This window comes from Lepisma saccharinum, chromosome 7 (assembly GCF_977018435.1).
Source record: "Lepisma saccharinum chromosome 7, izLepSacc3.1, whole genome shotgun sequence".
Lineage (NCBI taxonomy): Eukaryota > Metazoa > Arthropoda > Insecta > Zygentoma > Lepismatidae > Lepisma > Lepisma saccharinum.
Window position 1 is genome coordinate 302,903 of NC_139235.1, and position 20,478 is coordinate 323,380.

At 41.4% G+C, this 20,478-nt stretch overlaps 1 protein-coding gene across 3 annotated transcripts in view; it reads left to right on the forward strand.

The window, feature by feature from the left end:
* Positions 1–20,478, forward strand: part of LOC145989671 (uncharacterized) — a 158,381-nt gene that overhangs the window by 96,457 nt on the left and 41,446 nt on the right. For 2 of the 3 annotated variants that reach the window (XM_083124873.1, XM_083124876.1), the window contains exon 2: positions 7,838–7,873. The exons of the other annotated variant lie outside the window; for it this stretch is intronic. In XM_083124873.1, coding sequence (XP_082980999.1) covers positions 7,838–7,873 — 36 coding nt within the window. The remainder of the gene's footprint in view (positions 1–7,837; positions 7,874–20,478) is intronic. 3 annotated transcript variants of the gene reach the window in all.

Consider the following 20,478-nt stretch of genomic DNA (forward strand, 5'->3'; position numbering starts at 1 on the left):
TCGGCTGTTAAAATTACAGTTTTCATATTGCGTACTAACCTTGACTACAGAAGGTGTTGAAAATGATGTCCCTCTGCTGCAACATATTCCTGGCATCTCCGAAGGAAATTGGCATTTACACGTGAAAGTTCGTCTACTGTAATTCTCCCGATTTCTCGTACAATACTCTTTTTAACTCACGGATGGTGTGCGGATTGTCTTTGTATAGTTTATTTTTTTATTCAGAACTGACCCTTTTACTCTAAACTTTTTTACGAGGTTTAATATAGTGGTCCTATGTGGAAAGGAAACACCAGGAAATTTCGTTGCAAAACGTCGTCGCACTTCTCCACAATTCCTCTTTCCGAAGTAACACTCGACAAGATAAATCCTTTGTTGTAATGTAAACTTTTGTGTTGCCATATTAAGCCACAATCGTCAACACACGGACAGGACACAACACAACTTCCGAGGGAGGATTATATTGGCGTCAGTCTGCAACGTCAACAGAAAGGGAAAGAGAGAGAAAAAACAGACTGTAGCGTGCGACTGTCGCGGACCCGTTCACTGGGAAAGACAATCGCTGACGCCGGGCCGCTTGCCGCTGAGTCTCGTAGCGAATGTCACGGAATGCGCTGTATAATTTTTAATCCGACAGGTTCCAAAGTTGGCAGCGTAGTCTCAAATTTCGATGGCCGAGAACAGGTGCTAAAAGCTCCAAGGTCTTGTCTTAAGAATATACACATCTGATCGCCAGACGGTAGTGAGTGCAAGCGACAGAAGGCTAAAACTGATGCTGGAGGTGGGTTTAATGTGACGTCAGGATGACAGAGCCGCCATGTTTGCAAGGAAATGTCCACCAGCTTAGCATTCGTTACATCTGCACCAATTTCACGTTTGTTTTAAATCACGAATGCCTGCGTTGGTATCTCCCGCCCGCCCGCTTCAATTCCGTATGTTTACAAGAACTGGCCTCAATCATAGCTGCTCGAAGCCGCAATTCAACTGTTTGTGACGTAGGTGAAACATCCCTTGGAGAGGTGGCACCAAATGCGTATTTGTAGCCTACATTTCTCAGAATTACCGTTCAAACTGGGAGTCCTTGCAGGGTGTCAGTAGCTGTTCGACACTTTTGTAATATCGTCAAAATCCAAATTCTTGAGTATGAAGATTAAAACACGCAGAAATGAAACTCTACAAAATCCATTTCTGACCTGCAAGATATCACGCGTTGGAAAAGCCATCTGAGACCTTTAAGGGTGATATTAGGTCACGTGTGTTGCATAGTGTACAGAGGCTTCTTTTTTTGGTTTGTTTTAATGTTCTTATTTTTATGTACTATTTCCGGGACAAGTTACAGAAGGCGAGAAGCCTCATTCACGAGATGAGATTGCATAGTCAGTCTCGTTGGAGCATCATCCTTAATGAAGAGTTCCAGTTGCCACCTACAGCCGTGTTAGTCCCTGTAAAGGTAATGTGCGTGAGAAATATTGCACATTGCGAATGTCAAGGAGTGTACTGCTCCAGTAAGGTGTGAAGGATCTCGCCCACCTACTGTTTGGAGATGGCAGCTAATCTGGCAGAGCAGAGCAATGCGAAACATTTTCATCGCAACGCAGCATTCATGGTGAATGCTTTGCCGTCACCTTGGAAAAGACAATGATGGCAGGCCTAAGCTTCCATCTTGACGACTTTGGACAGGCAAGTTAAGAGTGTGGGAGAAGGTGAGGTCCCCAGTAAGAGTGATGGGATTTTCCCTTAAAAATGAAATAATTGTATGTACGTGTGTGTGTGTGTGTGTGTGTATACATACATACATGACTACCATTTCTTAGTATTTGGCAGTAATGTAAATTAATAGTTCCTTTTCATCGGTATTTGAGATCTTACCTTGTTGCTGGTGCAAGAGGATTTATTTGGAGTGGAACGATCAGCCCTCTGCTCCTCCGATACGTCGTACCAAAACAGGGTTCTCACTCATCTGGAAAATCAAGGGAATTCAACCAATTATATACTGTATCTGTTTTAATTATAAAGAACATCCAAATGCCTAACAAATTCGGGAAACAACTACTTCCGTTCAATTAGTGGCACACAACTATAGCGAGTTCCACTTATACGAACGAGAGTTTAATTGCCATGGGTGACATATCGTTACTTGTTTAGTCAGCTTATGGCTGTAAATATTTGACACAATATATTCAAAGGTCAAATTACTTGTTCACTTAGCTTTAGCATTGTTCAATAGACTAATTCTATTATCGATATACCTAATGTTGAAGGTAATATACAGACTGGTTTGTCTATTTTAAATTACTTCGAAAAGTCTGTAATATCTTTTAGAAGATTAGTGGAATCCCTGTAATAACAAATAGCCACTAATCGCCAGGTATTTGTGGATCAATCAGGCGATAATGAAACTTGGAAGCATTCTCACAAAAATTTAGAGCGGTACGTATCATCTTTCGACCTAGTTATCACAGTAAAAAGATAACATGGTATACAATTAGCGTCTATTCACGAATTACATTAGTGTGGGAAAGATAATATGTAGCCCTTTGGATATCCACTTAGTTTCATCCTGGTGTCTTTGTGAAGAAAATTCTCCTTATCACAATCTTATCAAGATGAGTTCCATCTGAGTTTGAAAGACTTCCCGTGGGAATCGGACAAGTGGGATTCCATTTTTTCCAACTGCCTTTTTCAGTTTGTTCAAGGAATGTGCACAATGTCCCAGAAACGCATTCCACGTAATTTGAAAGCCAACATCCCACGTTAATCCAAGGAAATGAATCGTGCCAGAAACCTTCTACCCTCTTCAGTCGTCCATCTTCCTTGGGTGGGTTCTTCGTGCCACTCACCACTTCACAAAATTTTAGCCGCATGAATCGATCCAATCCGAATCTATTTAGGTCATGGGAGTTTTCACTGCACAATGCTAGGATAGGGTGGAGCCCCATAACCGACATGCAATGTCAAAGGAACGACACAGTTCGGATTGAATTATTTGCAACTTCTTCAACTGGGTGAAAACTGTATTTCCACCTTTGACACTCTGCCTATCTTCAGAGTTGTTGCAATCTTGTAGTACAGTGATCTCTATTCCAGCAAAATCCAGCTTCTAAACAGACCTTTCCTAGTTACTGGTCGTATATTGTTCTAGGTTTAACGCAGGATTTAAACAATTTGCATATACGCAGAGTTAGTATTGCTATTACTCCATCAACAGAAAACCAACCTTTCTCTTTTTCCAGAAATTGCATATGTAATAATTCCGTGAGACTTTTGAAAAAATTAACTGTTTTCGTCTATACATTTCGGTGACTCGCTGTCACCAACCTTTTACTTCGGTGCAAGTACAGAGAGTAGACGTCCTTTTGTGCTTAGTCACATATAAGGGCAGAAAGAAATGGGAAAGAATGGAATACGTTTAATTGCAAACAAAATGTATACAATTACACTTTAGTGCTATTTTTCCCCCATTGGCTTCAGAAATTTAGGCCTAAACTACGAAACATCTAGTCTGTTCCAATTATTCAATCAGTTTCACAAGTACATGACTGTTTTGTCATTTCTTAAAATTTCAAGCTTGATTATTATTATCTGAATTAATTTTACAGGTCGTGACATTATAGGTATGTTTACATTTTTTTATCCCTTCTGTTTTATATTAGCCTAACCTTTCTGAAAAATCCTAAAAGTGTGTTTATGAGTAGAATTTTAATAACCTTGGTAGAAACTTGGGTAAATTTCTCGTATCGGACAAACGGCTGAAATTTGCTAGTTCATTTAATTTGAATATTCGTACTTACGTATTCTGCATTGAGAAACATTACTGAAGGTGGCATTTCGCTTATTTCACGGAAATAAGCTGTATTTGCGACATATCTAGTAAGTTTTATTCGTTTCTTTTTGCCTTCGGTAACACGTAAAATGGCGGTCACAGTTTCACTACCGTTCTCGGCATGCAGTGTTTCCACCCCACTGCATCCAAAAATACCTACGTAGCCCCACAAACCATTGACGCATAGCCCCACGAACCATTCATACATAGCCCCACGAACCATTTCCGGTAAGGTTAGGTTAGGTAGGGTTACTATAGGTTACAATAGTGAAAAATTGGTTTCGAAAAAAATATGCGTAGCCCCACACACCATTCTCGCATAGCCCCACGAACCATTGACGCATAGCCCCACGAACCATTGACACATAGCCCCACGAACCATTGACACATAGCCCCACAAACCATTTGCGGAAACGTACCTTCTTCAGTTACAAAAACACGTGTTTGGAAACACTGACTGGGATTACGTCATCAGACACAGGCTACATCCACCTGGAAGTAAATGGATGCAAGAGCTTTCGTGCATCGGTCACACATTTATATCGAAAAATAGATGATTTACCGGCAAAATTCAATGAACGATGCAAGAAAACACTTCCCCAAACTTCCACAAGTCTAAAGAAACTGCATTCGGTAAGTAATTTCTCCTGTAAATTTGAAGAAATCTGTTTGTCCGATACGAGAAATTTACCGAAACTTGCAACTCCATTTAGTCGATACCTAACAAGTGAAAATACACAGCGAACCTCGCTAACTAAATTACTGTTTTTCAAAAACAACCATGAAGCCACCACGTACCTATTGTATTTAAATTTCCATAATCGTGCGTTTCTTGCCATACAAAACTTCTTCCTAGAATGGCTTCAATCGACAGTCTATTATCGAGCACAAAATATCAGTAGTGGGTAAATGTACAGTTGACACGGCAAGAATAAATGCTATTTGCTTTCTGTGCTACTGTACACCACATCACTGTTAGTTTTCACTTTAATTCCAAATTATCAAATTAATATTGCTGGCTTAGCCAAAAATACAATATGCTAAGTTGCCATCGACTATTAGGAATTTAGTTCTGTTAAGGACGAAACATTAGTCTTGTATGTCATTTCCCATAGAAATCATAACAGTGATCAGGAATAAAGTTATGCAAGCAAGTCTGTCCGGAAAAATCAACCATGTTACTCGAGGTAACTTAATATACTGGTAGATGATGTTCCATGGCCTGTGATTTTCTGAATAATATAATTTTACCACTTACTTGCCATTACTTTACCGCAACTTGCGTTGAATTACGTTATCTTTGCATATTTTGTGACACTTCTGAACAGTCCATGCCAGTTTGTGAAAACTTGCAACCTGTGTCACGAAATTCCCAACACCAAAATATGTCTAACGGGGCCCACCTCTATGTAGTGCGCCTTTGTATATAGACGTGCGAATTAATTGGACGAAGCCAAATTTATTTAATGTACGACATCCAAGGCGCCATTGCTTAGTCATTGTTGTCTTTGAGCGAGTGTTGTTGGTTCAAATTTCAGTCCAACTTTTTGTATCCATGTCAGCACAACGGAAGAAACTTTGAAATGGAAAGTGGGGATATCGGAGTAGATGTTGTACATAAGCCAAATATTCTTGACGTTATCGTTAAAAATATTACACAACGTTGTAAGTGTTGTTTTGTGTATCTGTAGTTTCTTTTAAATTGTACTCTTATTAAAGCAAGAATATGCTCTCGATATCCATTGGAAGCATACAGCTATTGTCAGTAGAATAGAATTTGTGTGCAAATGCAAAGCCTGTTGCAGAATTGGAATCATATTAGATTCAGCTTCAAATCCTTAAACTTATTATCAGTCTTGTGGAAATTATGTAGCCTCTGCAGCAAAGTTATCGTGAATGTAGCTCATAGTTTTTACCTACCTTTTATGAAAATAAAGATTTTCGTGGGTATATAAGTTACATAATGCAAGTATTAAACTTTAAATTAAGCTCTATATATAGTTTCCCTTAATAGTAGTCATGTGCCAGTATCAAATGAGTTGCCTTTATTTTTACGAGCTTGAAAAGAAAGGTTTACAAAGAACATGACGCATATATGAAGACAATGAATTTAAAAAAAGAGGCCTGCCTAATTTTAGTTTTTGCTTTGGCAGTTTTCCAACCTTTCTTGATGAATTGAAAGTTCGATTTGGAAGGAGTAGCAAACCTAACCACATTCTTTTTTTGAAGCACATATCGTTACCGTGTGGTCATGTCAAGATTTTCTTGGTCAGTTTGGAAATACATTTCTGGATTGTGCAAATTATACTCTTAGACGATGGCCAATGTATATATTCACTTCTCTGCACATCCAACGTTGGATTGAGCACGACATGTGTCGTTAGTCTTTCGCAGTATTTTACATGGAGTGGATTTACTGTGCGGTAAAACAGTTGACATCAGATTTACAAGGATCAAATACTGAACGAAGTACTCGTGCAAAGTGCACCGGGCTTCGACCTCTCACGGTCATCAAATAGATTTGTCATGCAATTAGCATGTGAATCTTGGCTATTTTAATCTGCTTAGTTAAAATAATCGCATTGGTCCATGAGAATTTAGATATATTCTTGCGGTTAGGCTGTACAATTGTGTATCTTTAGGTGATTCATCTTGTGTCCATCACTTTAATCTAACGAAATGGATTGAGATAAACTTATTATAGTTTTAATGAATCATTTTTGTTCAGTAACACCTTGTAAAGTACCTCTTGTATATAGTATCGCGCGGTACGTGTCGGAAAGAAGAAAGAATGCGTGTTAGGAGCGAGTTTGTCTTACTCTGTCGTAACCTTCAAGCAGAAGACTTCGACCTTCAAAAGCGATGGTGTTAACTCGAGATCTTACATAATTCCTCAGCCAAGAAGCTTCAAGTAGCGGAGTGACCGACTTGTTAGCAACAAGCTAATGCAGCCTCGGAACGAACATTGCGTGGGTCAATTTGCTTTTGGAAGACGTTACTCGGATTCATTCGTAGTGCGTTTGGTAGGTTAAAATTGCCTTAGTTTCCGATGATTATTCATATTTTCCTGTCACGTTGATATTTTGAACTAGGTAGGGATCGCCCACTTTGAATTCTGAGGACTCGCCAAAACTTTAATTCTTACCTTGGGCTTAGGTATTCTAAGAAACGCGCCACGATGCTGCCAGTGTTAATTTGACAAAATGTTGAGCTTTTCTGCAGCTCTTTCTGGTAATCAGTGCAGGGAAGTCTTTTAAACTTGCTGCTTTCAGCTGGATGAAATAAGGCTTGCAGGTAGCAATTTTGCATTTCCTGCACAAGGAAAAGTTACAGGTCTGTTTTTTAAAATTTTTTACTCTCAAAATAAAATTATCTGCGTCTTTGAACTTGACAATTTTTTAAACGTTTGAACAAAAAGCTAGCCACTTCGATTGTTGAGCATACTCAATGCTGTATTCGTGATCCCCCATTAAAGGCCGAGATATGGTACTCTTTGTTCTTTCATCTAATCATCGTTAAGTGTGAGCCCCCATCGTCACGATTTACATAAATGGATGGAAAAACGACGTTAAAAAAGTTCTGGACGTACAGTTTAAAATTGGATTCAAAGTGAAAGTTGAATTACAATAAGACCGGTCAAGAAATATCTTGTTTGTTCTTCCCACTGTAGTAAAGAAGTACATAACTGTTCTTTTAGATGTTAAATTGTTACCTTTGCAAGAAAATCGTGAACAGCTTTCTATCGTGAGTCACTAATGCATATAAGCCACACGCTTATTGCATTGTGTATTTCCTGTGCTGTGGTTTTTCTTCCCAAAACTAAAATTTATCAACACAGTTATCGCATGTGAAATTACTCGAGCACTTAATTTGATACTAACGTTAACACGCTTATAAATCTCGTTGTAGACTGCATGGTCTGGATTTTGGAAAGAATAATATCGAGAAAATTAATTGTATTGAAATAATTTAACAATTAAAATCACTAACATGCTTTAACCTTCTCTCTTGCAGATGCCTGGTTTAACCCTGAAAAACTCAACCCACGAGGTAAGTAAATAACTTACATCTTGAGTAGGTATCTGTTACTAATTGCTGCTACATTAATTGCACATGCACTTACCATTAATGACTAATTGTAATTTTTATCAGTATATTAAACTATAGTGGAACCACAAGCAAATAAAAAAACCTGCGCAGACCCGCGACTCCTGTGCACCGTACTCCCGCGTGGAGGGGAGGGGCAGACTGGAGCATGCTTCCTTATGGTCCGAGCTGAACGGAGGAAGGGAAAGGTGCACGGAGACTTTTCGCCGAAGGTGTGGTCGCTCTATACAATAGTTATAGTGTACACTACGTGGTACACTTTTGAGTGTCATAACAGATTAAAATTTAAGCTACTTTTCAGTCTATTTTTCTTGGTATAATCGTACTGCTCCGTTGGTAAGGTAAAGTTTCCCATGCCATGAAGGCACATTTTAGGGGATGTGGGGGTAGGGCCCCACCCATTCTCGATGTCGTCCATTTTGGAGATGGTAATCAGCACCACGCTCCTGTCGCCGTTACCCCCCAGGGTTGTCCCCAGGTACCCATTGATTTGAGCCCCAGAGGCTGGAAAAATTCCGACCTTAGATCCCCCACCCCAGGAATCGAACCCGGGTCTCCCGCGGGGAAGAAAGACCAGACCAACGTTTTCCGATGATAAAATCAAATTATCGTACCGATTGTAGTAAATCAAAGAAACATTCAGGAAGAGTTTACTGAAGATTTTTTTTTCCTAATGCAAAGTTAACAAGGCGCAGTGCAGGCGAAACGTAAGAGCTGTGCATAAAATTTTCCGCTCGCTCCGTGTGAACTGCGTGACCTGTGCCCCTTTCACCTTGCTTCTCCCTCGTGGCTTGGAAGGCTGCCAGGGGATCCGCTCTGACGACATTGTCTGCAATCCAAGCTTGCTACTCGTTTTTGTTGACGTATTGTTGTTACAGGTAGAACTACTAAAAACTCTGTTTATAACCCCTTGAACTTAAGATTCCGCCAAGTGGAGTTCGTCTCTCTAAGGCGGATGGACCATTCTCTGCATCGGCGACAGTCCTTCAGTCTAATCTCTGAGGCGCGTCGAGTGTCCGAACACTCAGCGAGCGAACTTTGACTTCGTTCTTCAAAGTACAGGGTGATCCAGAAAAGGCAGACATGTTTCAGAGGTGTCAAATAGCCAGTAAATTCAGTACAACTCGGTGTTTCATCTTGGTCTATAATTTCTCATTTTTATTTTAGGAAATAAAAATAGGAAGGTAAAGTCGGTATGCTTTATTTTTGTGACTGCAGTTTGTGATATTTTTGTTTTTCGTTACTGCATTTTGATGGATGCTTGACAACTTAAGTGAAAACCACACAGGTCTCAATATAAACACGCTAAAAAATACTTTTTTCCGTAACTTAAATTTTGTGATTGATACCATGCGCAGCTCGTGCTAGGCAGTGGAGAACGCAATGAAAGAAGAGAATAACAAAAGTAAGCGTAATATTTACCTTACAGGAATGTAATTTCCACTGTATTTTGTTCTCATAATTATTTTTAATCTTCATAAAATCATTAGTTCTATGTTCATGAAGAATGTGCGTAGGCATTATGTTGGTCACAACGCAACAAGCGAGTTGTCACCAACTAGAGTACGGACAAGCTATGCCTTTATGGCAGTGACCCACTGTTGCTCCGTTTGCCTACGAGGGAACGTGGTCGAACAGCCAGTTAGGCCTACGGCTGCTCCCCTGTTTGGGCAACAAGCGGCAACCTTAGAATCCATACTCCCCGAAGTACCCAGCAGGGAAACAGGATTTCATCAAAATAACCTTTCTGCGGTGTGAGTGGGGTCCGGGAGATAGCGTGGCCTTAGTATAGTTAGGCCACAGAGAGCGTCACCGTAATTCGACGTGAAATTGAGCGTGATTTCTGGAGAAATTCAAGAAGGCGTTTTGTTATTCGCTTTTAATGAATTGCAACTAAGTATTGTTGTAAAATATGTCCACATTTACTTTTGGGGCAATGATCGAAACGCTAAAAACTGTCAAGTAAAGGATCAGGCGAAATCCTTGCTTGCTCGTCGATGGGACACTTACTTGAGGCGCCTCGGGCTTCTTGCGGTGCTGGGTCAAGAGCAACGGAAGACGCCAAATGACTTCTCAGGTTCGTACAACTTCTTCCGTCATGATGTTGTGAATCATTGAGAGATTTGTTTTACATGTTGGGAACCGTGATTAAATTAATGTTAGACAATCGAGGAAGTGATATAGCACTCAAGCGGGATTAAGGAAGGTGCACGAACTCATAAATTCTAATGCGTTTCGCTAAAGGACCGGAACCTTTTTTGTTCTCATAATTTAAATTCGGCCCAAGTTGCGTATTGTTTCGTTTCAATACGAAACTTGGACCTTATTTAAATTGATCCGGAAAAAAATGTTCCCGGACCGAATTGAAATACTTTACGGTCCAGAGCTCATTTACGCTTGATGATTTTTCTCTCCTGGACCGAATTTATTTAAAATTGCTGAACCTTTAACAACGCTGCACTCAATATTTGAATGGATAGTCTTAAGAGAACCGTGTCATCCCACCAAACTACGCTTCCCTCGTTTGTGTTAATCAGCAAAGTTGGAAGTGAAAAATGCTGCAACGGCACTTTTAAGAAACGATAACATTTGGCGGACTGAAATCCGTATTTCTTATGCTTCTAGACTTCTGAATTGTCCTATGGCAACTTCTCCAAATGCCGGTTGGGTCACGAACTGAGCAGCCCGAGTGCTTCGTGTCTTGTGGCGAGTCCTTCCGTCGTCGAAATAGGCTGGCCACGCGTTCCCGATTTCAATGCCCCCGGCTCAGATTTCTCCACAGAATGCCCTCGATTTTGAAATTCTTCGTTGGAGCTATTTTACCTCGAAACTCGGTACGCGCACCGAACAAGTAATTATGCGCGATGTGATGATAACATCAGATGTACACAGAGTGCAATAGGGGGAGGATACAATACAATTCGGGAACCACTCAAATATCTAAGTTATAATCTAAGCATTAAGATTTAAAGATTGTAAAATATCGTAACGCAACTCCCATGCTGCGTTTGGGATCGAACCAAGAACCTCTAGATTGAATTGGGTGATGTAGTTATTTCTCATTCATCTCTCAGATGGTTATCACTCGCTTGGCCTAAATGTGATAAATGCAAAAGGTTACATTTAAAGGAATGGCGATAGAAATTAACTTAGGTTAGATATGGGTTTTATACTCTCCATGACTGAACCGATATGGATTGGTTTAGAAAAGGATATTACTTGCCTTACAAATAGATGAAGATTGTTCCTACACTTGTCCTCTCAAATGTCACTTGTCTGACCTCCCTGTCAGACATCGATTCAATCACACACCATCGTCCAATAATCGTTCTCCACTTTGCTTCTCTCTCACAATCCGCAGTCCTTACTCTCGCTCTCGTATTCTCGCCAACTTAAATAGGTAAATACATGAAAATGAACAAAATATGTAAAATCCTGTATTTCCCATTCTAAATTTCATAAAACTAAATCTTTACGACCAAATTTGGCCGCGGTGGCTCAGTCGGTAACGCGTCTGACTACCATGCTAAAGGTCCCGGGTTCGATCCCCGGCCGGTTCAAATCCGGGAACTTTTCTAACGTTGCGGCCCCGGCGCCCACCCAGCGTCGAATAACATGGGTACCTGGGAAAAACCCTGGGGGGGGGGGGTAAAGGCGGTCAGGCCCCACTCACGACCGGATCAAGAAAGTGTGGGGCGTTACCCCCTATACGCCTTCATGGCGTCGTGCTATGCACAGGGGAGCACTTTACCTTTTACTTTTTAAATTCTTTTCGACAAACAACAATAAATGAAGACTAGGAATTGGCGATTAAAATCTTTTCTATTTTTGCTGACCAGAAGAGGGGAGTTTGTGTCGAAGTCTTTGTCGGTTCGCAAGCAAAAAAAATGTGTAGATGATCCTCTCGATCTTTTTATCAAGTTATTGTTATTTTTTAATAGGTGGGTGAAGGCGACGCTCTAGCGCTTCCCACTTCCTAGGGACCCCCCTCCCCTCAGCGCATTACCGCGCGTGCCATTGAAGATTCCAACCCCCCTCCCCCTTCCTTAGGATGCCAATGGTGCTAAACAGTCGGTGTTATGCCTGGGTGCCCTTTCACCAGGATAAACGTGATTTATTTCATGAAATTTGATTTGTATGAACTTGACGAGAACGAATTTCAGTACGAAATATTATTTTAAAATACTCATTCGTGAGATGGCCGTCGTGTGTTAATCACAATCGGTGCACCAGTGACGTATATTGCCTTTCCTCTCTTGAAATGCAATAAAAAGAGCATCAACTTGTGAATCCTATTCCGTCCGTGCGGCGCTGCTAGTCATTTCCGCCCTTCCTTGTCAGTTATTCTCCGTGAGCATTTGTGTATACATGCTTTCGAGATAAGAAACAATAGTACGAGAGACAGGATTCGCGTATCCCCTTGGAGACATTTCAGCTGTTGCTTTGCTTCTGAGGACTTCCTGAATGCGTCCATGTGAGTTCCAGGCCTGCCAGCAATGGCAGAAAATCGAAGCTGACTGAAATAGACTGCAGGGCAATGAACCTAACTGCATAGCTGAAATTTTTCAAGCAATGCAGTATTGATCAAAAGTTTGTCAGGAATTAAACAAAACTCGAGAATCAGTGTTGCCAGCAAAGCAACTATTTTTTCAAATGTTCGCTAGTGGAAACTTCGAAGTCGGTACTGTGGTCATTACATTGCAGATGGGAACCATATCCAGAATTGTCCGTGCCGCGTTTTCCTGTAACGAAACACAGCTCGTAATAACTAGTAGTTGTTGCGACATATTTCTCGGTAAGAGAGACTGCACGCTATCCTCCTTTAATACATTAGTCATTCGTGGCAACTCGAGAAAATAGGACAATTTGAATCTTGTGTAATGATAAAGTCGATGTCCCGATCCCAACAATTTTACTCGTAGATAGCTTTCTAATTTTTAAAAGTTTATACGTTAATAACATGTACCCTTGAAATTTAATATTAATAAATAATGGCATAGTCATAGTGTGTTCGTTCGATTATCACTCGGCTTGTTGACAAATGTAAAATTTGGTTGAAATTAGTTGGCAACACTGGATGTAATGGAATCTTTGGAAGTGCTGATTTTGAATAGACTGACACGCCGGTAACTCGAAATTGAGAGAGCTATCTATATTGCTCGGCTCGTAGGCTTATATCTTTACATTTACAGTGCGACATGCGACAGTTACTAGCTACCGCTTGACCAAGATAAGTATACCCCTGTAGCGCTGTAGTTGCCAGGCTCTCGAGCACAGAGAACATGAAGCGAGAGGAGAAAACAAATGACTGACAGTGCACGTAAGTTCGCGAGTTTGGCGGGAGCATTCAGCAGTTTCGTCCCCCCCTATTTTGACCTTCAGATTATTCCCAATCTGTGTAAATTTAAAGGCCTTTGCAAGAGTGGCAGAGTGGTTAGCACATCGCGCTACGACGCCAGGGGTGCCGGGTTGTAATCCTGGCCTGGGCATGGATGTTTGTGAGTGTCCGGTGTCATCATTTTCATCACTCATCCACATCTTCGAAAATTAGCCAAAAATGGCAGAAAATGCGAAGTAAAATAAAGCAAATCAATCAACCAACCAACCCCACCTTATCGAAAACTAAAATAGGGGACAATTGGTGGTGTTATGGCATTCATCTTTGATCTCAATATATCTGTATCTTCGATGTCGATAATATTTATATTAACGTCGTTATCGATATATCGGGGTCGATATTTTTACGATATCAACGCAACGATATTTTGAAAACCAAGGCACATCAGGAGAGAGGAATTACATATTTGCTATCTCTGTCGTAGTGGATTTGGTGTTATCAGCATTATACCTCTGGGGCGCTCGCCACACATTTCCCAACATTTGGTGATCGGAATTTAATCAATTTCTAGTTGTGAGTACGACGGGCTTTATACGCTACCGTGAGGTTACGTTACGAACTTTGTACTGTGCCTGTCCCGTGTACATCCCGCGCATTTACCTTCAATCGTGGGTTCTCTCCACCTCCTCTCACCCTTTTCAACTTCACGCATGGATTTTAAATAAAGGCTTTCCCGAATAATCCGACATGTGCAAGTTCCTCGAGTGGTGGTGGATCCATGCGTGTTAGCACACTCCCATTGACGAGAGGCTGAGTGAGACTGAGAGTAGTCTATGCAGACGAATTGTAATCAACAGCTGCAGTATAGAAACTACAACTACTTGTAGTTTCATAAACACCGTAAAAACTCTATTCTTGCGTTTATTTTTCGCCCGGTTGTCTTAGCGAAGCCATGATCATAGTGGAAATCCCAATTAAATATATTGAGGAGCTTCTCGGACTGCAGCACGGGCGTCGCCACCGATTGCACAACTTGAAGTATTGATTCGCATCGATTTCCCGAAATGCGTGCGAACAATGACCGCAAACGCAGCTTGTTAAGGTGCTTTAGTTTACGGTACGTACACTTGCGAGCAGAAGTGGGTTGGAGTTCGGTCACGCAGGAACAATAGGAGGCGTCCGTTTAATTTGAACCTCTATAACCCTTTGCGGATAGGCAACCCGAATGATATAACTTGTTGACTTGTGGCATATCATGTCAGGATATATTTTCTGGTAGATAGAAACTGCGGACATCTGCGAAGTGGACTTCCGTAAAGCATGCAACATAGCAGTATTTCCTCTGCACACACTTTCCAACGTGTTGCATTTCGAAAGTACCAAGCAACTTGCTCCTAACATTACTCTGATGATTAACTGTCACCTTGTAATCAAAGGTCCCATGTTCGATTCCCGATGAGGCGCATTACAGTCTTTCGATCCTACTTTAAACGTTTTTCGTAAGTTCGAACTTCTTCTCATTAACCCAACCTAGTGGAATTAAAAATAACTAATGCAAGAAAACTATTTAAAATGTAACACTAACCCAATGTTTTAGTGTTTTTTTGATGACTGAAGTTTGTTGGCGCTATCTTCGCGTGCTTCCTCAGCGTTCGACCACGCCTCCGAAGGTTCTTGGTTCAGGTCCCAGCCAGAGCGTTCGCGTTCCATTGTATTTGCCTTTCCATCATCCTCGCCGCGATCAACCTAAATGAACTGTTAAGCTTACAGGGGTGAAATGTAGGTACCAAATTGCAGGTAAATGTCACAATCTAGTTTTGAACCCCTGCGGGGTAGGTTAGACTAGGAGAAAATTTGTTAACAAGGGTTCGTCGTTGCATGCAAGGGTAGCACCACCGCAGAAGTACGTACGTGTAGAGGCTCCCTTCGGACGCCGTCTCGCGTGCGTTTGCGCGTCGTCTCGATCCGTCGGACAGCGCTGCCACCTGGCGGGCGATGCCGGAAACTGTTTCCCGTGGCACGACGGCCGTCGTATCGATCCCGGCCCTCCGAAGGAAAGAACGGGCCGCTTAAATTTAGCAGCGGGAAGATTGCCAACGTAGGGACCGTGGGTCAGGGCCAAGCCGAGCTCCGATACATACTGTTGCCACCAGCGGGCACCGCCGGCGGATTTTCGGGCATCGCTGCGACTCTCACCAGAGCTACCCTCGTCCCTCGGGTAGGTTAGTGTTCCGTGCATGTTCGTGGGAACGCGATATAGGCCGGCTGGCTCGCTCCCGTGAAGAACAGACGAAAGTGGGGTCGGAATAGGCTTTGGGAAAAGAGGGATCTCGGTGCTGGCTGGAGTGGTGAAATCCCTGAACTGGATTTAGAAGAATGGCGATCAGGAGAGAGGACAGTAAGTACCTTTCAACCATGGAACTGGATTTTCATAATGGACGTTTCTGGAATATTATAGTTTGTAGTGCGGTTTGTATAACTTGCAAGGGGTTCAATGTATTTTAAACTAGTTGTTTCGCTTGATTTGGTGTTGTAAATAAGATAAGCTTTAAATACAACTTAAGAAATGTCACCATATGTGACACGCATGCTAACAGCAGCTTGTAGTAGCCGGTCCCCGTGGCGGAGTGGTTAGCATATCGCGCTACGACTCCTGGGGTCCCGGATTCGAATCCTGGTTTGGGCATGGATGTTTGCGAGTGTCCATTTATCAATTTCATCACTCATCCCAATCTTCGCAATTAGCCAAAAGTGGAAGAAAGCGAAGTAAAATAAAGCAAATAAATCAATCAAAAGCATCTTGTAGCCTAATGGCTGTGTAATCGAGCGGTCATGGATTCGATCCCTGTGTGGAACGCGAAAGCAGTTTGGGTCCCACCTGTAAATCCCCTATCAACCTGTTCATAACGTGAAAGTGTAAAAGTAACAAACCAGTAGTAAGGAGAACCCAGCAACGCTGTTGAATGCGTGTGTCTATTGACCACAAGAAGAGCTCCCTCCCACTCCCGATCACTGTGACCGCGGGTATGGTGCGGCCTCTGTTTCCGGGTGCTTGAACCAAAAGTTCAGTCCGGGCTGCGCCGCGGTGTCAGAAATGCGAGGGTGTACGACAGGCAGGAAGTAGCGTGCTTCGAAGCAGGCGATCGACTTCTGTCGGAAAGACGCATTGATATGCAGTAGTGAACATGTACGTCAAGCCATGGGTTCTATTTTCCATCCTGTATTGTGATTCGCCATGGGAAAATCTATCGGAAGTGGACGATGACACCACGACGCGCCTTCCTACGGGTAATGTAGGTAATAAAAGTATCTCAATAGTTGAAATGTCGGTTCACGCAAGGCATGGAAATAACCTGCCACGACAGACATCAACCCGAGCAGCGACTCGACGTACCCAGGATCCCTGGCTGAGCGACTAAATATACATCAGACGTCCAAGAACTTATATTGTATAACATATCTGGGAAGGTTGCTCTTTGTTCACGATGCGAGGAGAAGAATTAAGGATTGGCAGTGCTAGGAGGCGCTAGGGGTTAGCTTATTAGTATGGCATTCTCCTTCCCAATTAATATAAATTGATAATAGTTTGATCTCTGCTGTTCAAAGCACGACGAAAGTACAGTAAATTTTCATTGATTCCAACACGTCACAAGTACGTTTACAAGCTTAATTGAACTACCCTAGTTAGATTATTCCACATGGTGATATTACTCGAAATGGTATAAGGTTTTATTGCAAAAATTACTTCACTGCATTTCATCCTTGCTCGGTGTGTTGTTTTAAACAATCACATTATGTACTTTGTACTGAACTAATGTGTACATGCAGGTATGGTCAAAAGTTTTTAAGCCAAATTTGCCGCATATTATACACAACTTCTGCTCCATTTAGATTTTTTCTGCATTTTTTCAAATGTTCGTAGCTACATTTCTGAATTCATCCCGATTTCTGACAAAATAATCGTCTCCATTTGATACAGTTATTTCATACATAATTTTGAAACACAGTGAACACAGAGAGGTGTTATTTTTGTGTTCGTTTGTTTACTGTGGTTAGTCTATTGATTTTTTTCTGTACCCATGCTGTCAATTGAAATAAAGTGCAAGGGCACTTGCGGAATTTACCGGTATTTGTAGGTGATGGGATTTCGCACGTATTTGTTACTCCAACATATTCAGTTCCGTCGTTAAGAAGTGTAATGTACGCTACTGGTCATAAAGTGTGACAACGTTTACGATCTACAGTCATGGACATACGTATTCATACAAAGGCATTGTCTGAATGAAACGTGTTATTATACAAAGAAGACCGCAAACACAAGTCAAGTCTGTAGCACATATGCTCCATTGGAATGGCAAGAATAGAAACGGAAAGCAATTGTGTGCATACAATTGAAATTGTCATGAGAAATATGTGTAATCCTTAGATAAACTGCTTTCTGGATGGTCATAAGTATTCATACGCCAGGTTATAAACCCCCAAAAAAGTTCGTGAAACAACCGTTTCCATCATCCAGTGCCAGATATTTGTTTACTGCACTTGCACCTGGGTAAGGAAGTGGTTGGTTTGGTGTTGGCGTGCTGCAGGAAGTCAAATGGGCCGCAAAGGGAAGGAAACCACGATCAAAGAGAGGAGAATTATGATATCATTATACCACAATAAGAAATCATATTCTGAAATCGCAGACATAGTTGGGAGAAGTGTGCGACTGTGCAAAGTGTCATCAAACGATATAAAGACACAAAAGTGCTGATAAATAGGGAAAGGGTTGGACGTCCTCAGAAACTTACTTAGAGAGAAACAAGGACTGTTGAGAATGATCAAGAAAAACCCAAAATTAACATCGTCAGCAGTGTCGGTACATGTTTACAAACACCTGGGAAAACAAGTGTCCTCAAGAAGTATTAGAAGGTTTTTCAACCGAGCAAGGTACAGAGCTAGGGTACCTAGAAGGAAGCCATACGTCAGTAAGAAGAACAAGAAGGCCAGATTAACATTTGCAAAGGAGTATGCGAGTAAAAGTTTGGACTTCTGGGATAAAGTGTTGTTTACGGACGAGAGTATATTTAATATTATCCATAGTGATGGTAGAATTTTGGTGTGGAGAAAGCCCAATACTGAGCTTGAGCCTCGAAATCTCTTGGCCGCAGTTAAACATGGAGGTGGTGGCGTTATGGTCTGGGGCTGTATGTCAGCCTCATGTGTTGGAGAACTCGTCTTTATTGAGGGAACTATGGATAGATTTGTCTATTTGGATATTCTGAAGAACAATTTGCAGCAGAGTATCGATCATTTGGGTCTTGGGAATGATTTTTACTTCCAGCAGGACAACGACCCTAAACATACAGCTGAGATTGTCCGTTTTGGTTGTTATACAATACTCCCCACCCACTCAAAACTCCACCTCAGTCCCCCGACCTTAACCCCATTGAACATCTTTGGAGCCATTTGGAAACCAGACTCCGAAAACATGACATAACAAGCAAGAATAGACTGAAAGAGGTCATTTTGCATGAGTGGCACAATATTACATCTGAAATAACCACGCCTCTTGTTCATTCTATGCAAGAGAGACTTACAGCTGTTCTCCATAACAGAGGAATGCATACTAAATTCTGACGACATGGTATTTGTTTCTTTCTTTTCTTCAAAGTGAACTTTTATGTTGGTGTATGAATACTTTTGTCCAGCCAAAGAACCGGGTATTGAGAATGTATTGTATTTTATTTTTCTACAAGCATCATCTGATATTTATTTTTGTTGTCAATATATCGTTTGGTGCATACATGGTAAAGCATTAACAGTTTTGACTTCCTTATTGTTTTCCTAGCTGCTGCAATTCGTCCTTTCTTCCTTTCAGTTCCACTGTATGATTACTTTTGTCCATCATTGTATGTGCTACTTGACATGAAAAGAAGTGTACAAGGCCGAGTGATTTTCATCAGTGCTGTGGATTAGCAAGAGAATCCTGATCAATTTAATTAACCTTAGCGACGACCCACTGCATGACCGAATGATGAATTGCCTTAACAACGCCAGGAAAAGGGGAGAAAACTCACATAATTGGGTTAACATTTCATCTCAAATTCAAATGTTTTTCTTGTGTTTAATCCCATCACGTTGGTAAGCGAGAACGTGAGTCTGATGTTCCGGGTTCGAGTCGCTCTCAGTTCATGGTGCCTCAACTATTTTTGTTCATTTCTCTCTTCCTTCGAAACTGTTTTCCAGCTAAACTATCTGCGCGTACAATGGCTGCACCTATTCATGACGTAATTCACTGTAAATGACGGGCGATGAGTCACTTGCGCCTTCCTTACGACGTGTGTCGCCACAGGTTGAAATGACAAGGTTCAAGTGACAACCAGTTTATAATTTCCTTTGTAAAGTACATTTCTCTTTCGTCTAAAAAGTGCAGTAACTTAGTTTAATTTCAGGCATACCACGCGTGAGCAAATACTTTCAAACGTTATGAAGATATTTAATAAATAATTGATTTATTGCATGTATGTAATTATATGAAATGCAACTGAATCATATTATTTTAATCCATTTCATTTCCAAGCATTTCCAAATTACTTTTATTTGCGGTATTGCTAATGGCTGAGTGCGTATATGTTTGCTCTTTTTTGGTCCGAAGTATTGTTATACTGCATTCACTGTTGGCAGTGATATAAGCAATAGGATTAATAGCTTGCTCCACGAACAGCTTTGTATTGGTATCTTTGAACATGCCCTCTGTAAGTAAGAAAGAAAAGAGAAGTATAAATATAGCATCACGGAGCTACTTTGGCACGAGCGAAAGGAAAGCGTGAGAAGAAATTACTTGGCTATCCACTTTAGTTCGCGAGTTTGCGTGGGTTCTTCTCTTCTTGGTAGATCTGTATGTGTACTGAGGTGAAAGATTTTCCATGACAAGCCTTCGAGGCTCAAGCTAACTAGGTACCCGGGACCTTCTGACTGATACGAAGGCCGATGCACTCTTTGCATGTAAACGTCGGTGGGTCGCGAATCTGAAGAATATGCATCACAGTCGCAAACGTGTCTTGAAAAGCGGAAATTGTGTGTGTCAGTCGTGTGCGCGCGTAGATGGTCTATAATTTGCAATTGGTAACAATCTTGATATTGCAATGATTCTGATGGGAGTACCAATAATGACGCTGCTTGTAAACAGTCGCTGCGCAGGCCTTCATTCACCCCTCGCCCTTTCCAT